Source organism: Echeneis naucrates, chromosome 20, assembly GCF_900963305.1.
Source record: "Echeneis naucrates chromosome 20, fEcheNa1.1, whole genome shotgun sequence".
NCBI lineage: Eukaryota > Metazoa > Chordata > Actinopteri > Carangiformes > Echeneidae > Echeneis > Echeneis naucrates.
Window position 1 is genome coordinate 6,004,402 of NC_042530.1, and position 8,865 is coordinate 6,013,266.

The 8,865-nt window shown below is 41.3% G+C and overlaps 1 protein-coding gene across 2 annotated transcripts; it reads right to left on the bottom strand.

The window, feature by feature from the left end:
• Window positions 1–3,785: 3,785 nt before the first annotated feature.
• htr5ab (5-hydroxytryptamine (serotonin) receptor 5A, genome duplicate b) lies at window positions 3,786–7,333 on the bottom strand. 2 transcript variants are annotated; one of them, XM_029529487.1, is made up of 2 exons: window positions 6,626–7,333; window positions 3,786–4,118 (listed from the first exon to the last, which is right to left on the bottom strand). In XM_029529487.1, exons 1-2 carry the CDS (start codon window positions 7,331–7,333, stop codon window positions 3,786–3,788), a joined length of 1,041 nt encoding a protein of 346 aa, XP_029385347.1. The 2 variants fall into 2 exon arrangements, with proteins under 2 accessions (XP_029385347.1, XP_029385346.1); XM_029529486.1 differs by having other exon boundaries at window positions 3,786–4,122; window positions 6,621–7,333.
• Between the last annotated feature and the right edge of the window lie 1,532 nt (window positions 7,334–8,865).

Consider the following 8,865-nt stretch of genomic DNA (forward strand, 5'->3'; position numbering starts at 1 on the left):
TATTATTGGATAGGTTAACACGATGACGATCGGTTGGCATGACAATTTTTACGTTTATCAATAATAACCATAATGGCTTGGCTCACTAGGTTTGAGCTACCTTATTGTACCATGTCTACAGCCTAAACTGTGTGCTGGCAGCCTCTCCTATTGATTTTAAATCAAGTGGACCCATAGGTGACCAATAGGTTATAGAGCAGGATAACAGGAAGGGCGGAACCCAGACTTCATTGCATACCGGTTTGTGGCGAGCACATCCTGCACCCCCCTGTCACTAAAGTGGTTCATACTCTGAGTTGGAAATAAGCTAGACCAAAAACACTTCTGTGCTGGGCTGTAAAAAGGTTAATTTCTGCTGAAAAGTCAAGCATTTTAAAGTGGGAATCTTTTAGGGTTGACACACTTTGGAGCAAGCCTGAAGAGGTCATTCAAGGAAGGGCCCTTTGGCGCTACCATGTTGGCTTCTTTTTTCAGATTGGTCTCTGCCAACGTTAGAGAGCTGCAGCTAAGTCTACATTTGCATGAGGGGGTTAAATGAGCGGCCAGTCCTCAAGAAGTACAACCCTGCTCTGCCATGAACTCATGATTTCCTGATAAAATGAAGTGGCCTACTCTGCCCCTGACAGACAGGGAGACAGATGTGACACAGTTTTGAATAAATTTCTTCTTTGTTGCTCAATATGGCCTAACAGAGCTCATGTATTAAAATGTATGACCAAAGACACTTAAAAATCCAGTAAGCACTGCCCATCGCAGCTGTCTCAAGGCAAAGAGAGGTTTATCGGCTTGTATCTCCTCCAGAGAGTTTTAGAAATTCCAATTTTCTCATTCCCCTACATCACCTCTGTTTTGCCCCGAAAACCTGAATTAGAAGCAAGCAGGGAGTGGAGGGTGAGAAAGCTCATTCATACATGCATAAAGTCACCCACACACCTCTTATGCACAGTCCTGCTGAGCAGATTGTTTAAATTTTAGTCAACTGAACTGTTGCAAAGTAACAACTGGAACAACAGTGGAGTAACATCGTCAAAGTGGCCACACACAGGAAGAGACTGAGCCGACTTTGTTGTCAAGATAAGACAGACGAGACAGAGAGGACATGTAGTCTCGTCTGGCCGCTCTACTCTCCACTGCATGCCCTCTATCTATTACATAAAACATTACTCTTCCAGTGTTACCAGAGCCTGCTGTTTCCTCAGAGATGCTAGAGATGCCTTTATTTATATAAGGAAACTAAGATAGCACAATGCAGATGGCAGATATACATAGAAGCAGTGCTGTTGAGAGACTTAAAGCATATTAAATACCCTAACCCTAACCCTGTTTCTTATTAAAATCCTCACTTTCACATTTTGTCACAAATTCTATCTATTACCATATATTGGTGACAGTATCTATTTCTGTAAGACCCGGAAAGGGAAGGTTTGCCTTGCCAGAGAACGCTGGTACTGATCCTAAATCTGTTTAGTCAGCCACAGTTTAATGCATGCTGTCTTCTCTGACAACACGGATGGATGTGCTCCTTTGAACAGCCACAGACTCATTCCTGGCTCTGAAGTGCATGTGCTGGCAGTGGCACCAAAGGAAGACAGGTCAGGCCAGCGCTTATTCAATAAAATCACTTCCAGTAACTGGGAAATGATCATCACCGCTAAAGCTAAAGCCCTTAATTCTCTCTAATTCTCCCCCCATTTGCTCTTTCTGTAGTGCTGTGCAGGCTTGTGTGTCAGTGTGCGTGTGTGTATGTGTTTGTCGGTATCCAACTGGCAGCAAATAGATAGCAGTTTGACAAGAAAGCTTTTGAAAGTAACAGCTACTCACATTGAGCCACAAAGCGAAGCGCTTCCCCGTCAAAGCTTGACGCACAAATGTGGTTGATGTTTATTGTCAGTTTTACAATCCCAGGCTGATGTGCAAGAAAACATGCACACAGACAAAAAAATAAAATAAAAACAGACAGTTACATATGACAGACCATCAAAATTCAAATATTTCAGGTATGAATATAAGTATGATTTTCCAAGAAGTGCCTCTCAGCCTTGTACATTGCATTGTTTTTTGTTTTTTGGTACCACTCTTGAACATGAGAAATTAAAACAAGGACAGATGGGAAACATTTCTGTAACATTTTGCACTTCCTGAGATGGGCAGTCACATAGAGCAAGACAAGAGTGGCGACGGCTGAATAATTGACAATCCTAGGGCATTTTGGAGAGCATTAAGAAGTTATTTAAATAAATGAATCCTGCAGAATGACATTGGCTCGAGTCAACCAGCAAGTCATGCGATTAATACGTGAAAGAAGTGCCAAGTGAGAACAGCCCAATTTCACTAGTGCTGTCTTTTTCTTGTATTCAGAAACTTACTGTTTTGAAATATTACAGTTTGTGGATTTAGTATATGTCTCTTTACATGTATTTCTTAGTCTAAATTTATTTTGTATGGAGATCTAGGTTAATTACAGGCCATTTCATGAGATTTCTGTAAAACACTTGCTGTTGCTCTCAAATTTACATATAGCAAAATCACTTATTATGAATCAGTCTGTCATGCTTGAGTCCTAGGATTACAGTATATTACACAAAAAAGTAAAGGTTCACTTACTTATTCTACACTTGAAGAAGTAAGGTGAGAAGTGCAGGGAATAGGAGAATCATAAGAAAACCATGAAAACCCGCATTAGAAAGCCAGAACTTGACCAAGTGAAACACAAGTTTTAAGTACTGAGCCCATTACAAATATTCCCTGTTGCTTAAAATCAGTTTCTCTTACTACCACACCTCCACATTTACAGTACAACACTATGCGCTGTACTTTCAAACGAATGTCGTCTCTGCACTTTTGATTTTGTGTATAATGAAGAAACATGTCCCTATTTCTGACTTTTTGGGCTCCAGAAACAGTTGTGATGATTCTCCCAATGGCTTTACAGTTTTCTTATAAACAGTTAATCTGAGATAAGATGCGACTATTTTGAGGCGCGTTTACTCAAAAACGCATCCATTGAGAGTCAGTGAAAATGACTTGGAAATGGAAATGCTTCTCATAAAAGGTATGAGATAGTGTGGGTGTGTGTGCAGGGGGAATACTGTAGCTGTATAGCTGATCAGAATCAGAAATGAGAAATTTGATGTATGTATTGCGAAGGAAGCCTGAGTGGTCATGGATACCAATATCGTGTAACATTTCATAATTTAATCTTGGCTCTTACAAACCCTTATTTCCTGCATTCAATTCAAATTTTTACTTTGAAATTATTTTGTACCATGATGAGCCTTTGTTGTTGTAAGTTAGAGTAAAAACAATCCACAGCCTATTCTTGTTATTTATGGGGTTCATTTTGTTGCCTTCTAAAAGCTTTTTTCCATCTCTACTTTGAAATGATTCCCCACAGCCTCATATGAGATGATGAAACTGTATTTCGTGGAGTTAATATGACTTTCACCCTAATAGGGCTGAAACGCCGAGAGAATCAACATGTACACATGGTTGTATATGCTGCTGCCACAACACAACCAATTTATTCTTCTGTTCACAGATACAGTATCTTAGACATCTGTCTTAGTTCAGCTATGAGGTGACTACACCGTGGTAATCAACGAACACACAACCTAAAGAAAAATAACACATTTTTTAAGACAGTTATTTTTTTTTCTCAGACACAGTTTAAAGGTATCATCCATCTGTGGGATGATGGCGTGACAGATTAGTCCTATTCTGTCTTCAGGAGTAACAGTGTGGCATATATGCTGGTGTAGTGAGTCAGCCAAGTCTGCGTTTATGTTTCAACGCTGGCGGGAGAACAGGTTCCTCAGAGCGTTGTTGTAGTTCTTATTAAAGGCGGTGTAAATAAGCGGGTTGAAGAATGAGTTGGAGTAGCCCAGCCACAGGAAGATGCTCTTACAGATGGGCGGGATATCGCAGGAGCACAGTGGCACGATGAGCTCGGTGATGAAGAAGGGAATCCAACAAAGTACAAACACGCCAATCAAAATGCCAACCATCAGCGCCGCCTTTTTCTCCTTCTGCTCACGCCATGTGTCCCCGTCCGTCTGGAAGGTCACAGTGGCATGGCGCACAGTAAACACCATCTGAGGCTGCTGAGTCTCGTCCTTAACCTGAGCGACAACCAATCAGACAAAAATCTGTTACTCTATTGATTTCGTAATCAATCTGCCAAGCCTATTTTGAATTAGGAGAAAAATAATATCTAACAATACAGGCCGAAGAAAAGTATTTCCTGAAGTGAAAAATTTCTAGCTGCTTAACAAAAGATGGATTATATGCTGCTGAGCAGGAGAGAGAATCAACAGGTGGATCAACAATCCAAAGCTTATTCTTTTATTTCATACACCCACACGGCACAGAGCTTGAATTCAGAGCTGAGCCATGTCCTAATCTGCATTATTTTCCAGCAGCCAATTTTGTGGCATTTTGCAAATATGCTGTACAGCCAGGGAAAGAGAAGAGAAAATGACATCATATGTTTGCTGACTTTCTCTGTCTCTTCTTACATGTTCCCCTGCACGGCTCAACTTTGACTTCTTGGTTTGTAGACAGATGAAGTTATCCACATCTTCCGGCAGCATAACAGCATTTATAAAAAAAAAAAAACAAGTAACTGTCCCTCTTAATGTGTAAATCGATGAAATATCCACGCAGACCAGCATTCTAAACAAGAAACCATGTCAGGATGGAGGAACTTCGATTCAAGTTCAGTCGATTCTGGTCATCAAAGATTACGGCTGATTAGATGGATGAGGAAATATAAATGGATAAAGCCCATTTATAGCTGGGGCCATGAAGTTAAAAGCGTAGTACTGCTGGGAGGGCGGGTTTACTTTACAACACATCAGTAGATCAATGAGAGATGACATGCTTTAAACTCTTATCCTTTCCCATTACATGTTAATTTTTTACAACATGATCTCCTTAAAGTCGCAGCAGCAAGTAACACAAACCCTCAACAGCTGTTTCTGAGCAGTTTGCTTTTGTGCATTTCTCTTTGTCTTGCTACATTTTTAGTGTGTGCCTGCACCTGCATACTGACACATGAGGCCCTGTGTCTCTAGTTCATCACCCGGAGACAACAAAATAGAGAATTATTCATTGCCTTACAATATGAGACACACAACACGCAGAGCACAATAGTTATTCTTGTTGCTAAGTGCTGGAGGTCAGATGGAAACATTGTGGTCGGACAGGGACAGAAAATTTGTCCTGGCCTTTGTCAGAAAATGACTGATCTGTTTGGAATTAAACTAAGACTGCATGAAGTGGCAATTAAGTTCAGCGCTGCTGGTAGGCAAATTTTTATAAGCTTGGACGGAGGCAGGTTTGCTGTTTGAAGTCTTTATGCCGAGCTGATTGTGTGATGGCTCCATTGTTGACAAGTAGGAAAGTGAATGTGAATCAAGATCTCCAGATTTTCTGATGAGGGCTGTCCCCGATGTGCAGATATTACTTTTCTTTTATGCCTCGTGAATTTTTCCTCTGCTTCTTTTGTATGTTAAAGGGGTATAAGTAATCAAGAGAAAAAACACAAATGTGCTTTACATGTTTAACGTCCAGCCATGGACCTACACAGCTGGACAGCTAGAAGTTAATAAAACAGCATCATCATTTTTCAGGCATGTCAAGTTGTTTGTGCAACTGGGTCAAGAATCATGCCTGTCGATGCAGTGTTTCTGGTGTGATGAGTCGATGTGTTTATGTCCCCATGTGTTTGAGTGGATGTGTTGATGGATGAGAGCAGGAGGTTTATTGTCTTCGACACCGATGCTCTCGTTGATATCACAGCTCTGTGTTGATACTTTGCAGGGCTCCGTGTCTTAACTCTTCAATGTATGCTGGGAGATAATGAGAATAAACTTTGGCTGGGTAATGAGACGCATATGGTATGTCTGTGGAAAGCAAAGTTAGTAATAAAACATTTTCCATTTAATTTCAAGAGTGATTGCCTGTATAATGGAGAGTGACATAAAAGTCAGTCTAGGAATGTTATAAAAATGGATGTTTTCCAAGTTCTCTGAATGCTGAAACTAAGCAATTTCCATAAATTGCTCTGATAAGGAGAAAGAAAAATGTTGAAAAGGAGTGTAATCAATAAGTAAGTAGGCCATCAATGTGTTTTGGGGGGTTTTAAATTGTATTTCAAATCGTCTGGACAGGTGGAAAGTTGGAGCAATTGCAATTTGCATGAAGAAGCTTAGTCTGATTACAGATTTGCCACTGTGTGCATAATAGATTGAGTTCTTAGTGTAACCTTTGATTAGAGAAACACCAAAACCATGAAAGGTGCAGTGGCCCATCAAAGATGTGGTATTTATAGCCCTCTGTCTTCTGCCTACACACATTATCAAAGCTGCAGTGATGAGCAGGATGGTTTCAATTATTTGTCCATATGCTCATACGTCAGATTCTTATGTTTCCCCAACTGCTGATGAATAACTCATCAGGCATTATAATAGATAATTGCTCCGAAGCCCATATTTGTCAGTCAGGGGCATCAGTGAGCTGATGTATCAGGAGAGGTAAAATAATGATATTGCGACATATAAGGATGGGGGTGGGTGGGTGAGGGAGGGCATGGGGGGGGTTTTATAAAAGGAAAATGAATAATCACCTCAGCCATTGGTGTGATTGTGTTGGTTTTGCGGGAGCCAATGCGAAACTTGGCAGCCTTGTAGATCTTCCAATAAACAAACAGCACCACGCATAGCGGGAGGTAAAACGCTCCGAAGGTGGAAAATATTGTGTAGGATGGCTCCTGGCTCACCTGGCACTTCATCCCCTCTGAGTATGTCTCGCCCCAGCCGAAGAGAGGCGACAGAGAAATGATGGAGGACAGTAGCCATGTGAGTGCGATCATCACATTGGAGATCTTTTTGCGTGTCTTCAGCGTGTACTCCAGGTGTCTGGTGATGGACCAGTAGCGGTCCAGCGCGATGGCCGTCACATTCCAGATGCTGGCCGTGCAGCATAGCACGTCAAAGGAGATCCACACCTGGCACAGCACACGGCCCAGCTTCCACAACCTGCCGTTCAGCTCATGGACCAGACTCAGAGGCATGACCAGAGCAGCCACCATCACGTCGGAGATCGCCATTGAAGCCACGAGGTTGTGTGGGACCCGGTGGAATGTCCTCACCCTCAAAATAGTCACCAGCACCAGCAAGTTCCAGACAAATGTGGCCACAACCAGCATCGCCAGCAAAGTTAGAGTGAGCACGCTGAAAACAGAGAAGGGCCGGTAAATGTTTCCCCCAGCGTCATAGCTGTCCAAAGCTCCACTGCGGTTGGCTGCCAGTACGCTGGTGTTTGGGTAAGTCATGGTAGCTGTTCACAGCCCCGCAGCCAAACGCCAAGATGATTCAGAAAGGGTTTCTGCAGGAAGTTGATGCATTCTGCAGCAGGGAGAAAGAAAAGAATAAATGGTTGCTGCTGGGTTTGGAAGATCCACACGTTATTCACAAGAGAAGTAGTTTAGTGATTTGCTCACAATAGTAAAAAGCACTTGAGTTTCTCATTTCAGCTGTCAAGCAACCTGCCTACAATTTTTCAAGTGCAATTTCATCTGCCGTTAAAAAGGCAAAAGTACTCTGGGATATCTCTAGGTCTAAAAAAACCATAAATATTCAGTTTCATCAGCCCTCTGCTGCCCTTTGATTTGCATGAAAGTCAGGCCTCTATTACAAAAATTAACTGTTTTAAATAAAGTCATTTTTGCTCTCATTTGGGGATGTTTCATATCCCAGATTCAGATTCTTCTGTAAGGAATCATGGCGTCACAGGATTTAAGGGTTTACAAAGCATAGCATCTGTTTTTAGTTAATGTAAATAATAATGCTCCGTATTGAGAGGACTGTCTCCGATTCAAAAGAAAAGATTTAACATGCCAGCTCCATCAGTACATTAATGGGAGAGGCTCAGCAAGAAGCCTGTACTATGCAATCTTCTGCTGTGCAGAAACAATCCATCTCACATCTGTATGCACTTAAAGGTGACCCAGTCCCACAAATATTCTAAAAAATCTACATATATTCCAGCTACCACATGAACTGAAAACCTAAAATTACAAATATGAAAAGGCATTTGAGCACCATTAGATATCATTCTGACCAGAATAAATTTTGTAAATTCTGCTAATTCTTGCTTCTTAACAATTCTTCCAAACTTCTTAAAAATACAGCTCAAAGTTTCTTTCCTTGACCCGTGTACCTCGTAAGTGGAGTTTCCCCCATTATCTTGAATATTAAATATCATCATTCATTTTTCATGTTTTCCCCTGTGACGCTGTCATGAGGGGATCTGGATGACAGTGAACGTGTCCATAATGAGTCTGGCTAATGGATATAGTTCAGCTGAAATAATTGGCCTTAATTGAGATTGTTTTAAATGTTGCCTGTAAGATCATATTTTTGTAGCTGTTTGGATCCTTAATAACATTAATGTTGGCTGTGACACTGATGCATTATTCTGTCTCATGAATAAATCTATCAAATGTTGTTTTTTTTTTTTTTTGGAATTTACAAGCACATGTTGATTTTCTTGCCAGAATAAATTCAACAGAAGAAACTGTTAAAATACATGAGATGCTTTATCCGTGCGAGCTTTTACACCCAACGGGTTGTGTCAGATTGATCTGCTTGTTATCAGTCACAGGGCTCCATCAATAACGCCGACAGGTAAGAACAATATGAGCCACGTCTCTGTCAGCCGCATATTTATGTGGTATGCAACACTGTCTCTTAGCATCACAAACCATATCCTCTAATCAAAGGGTCCAACCAAGCACACTGATGGGCCGTCTGCTCTCTCTTCTTCCCGCTCCTATTAAGAAGCCTAATAGCCATGAAATTGGAC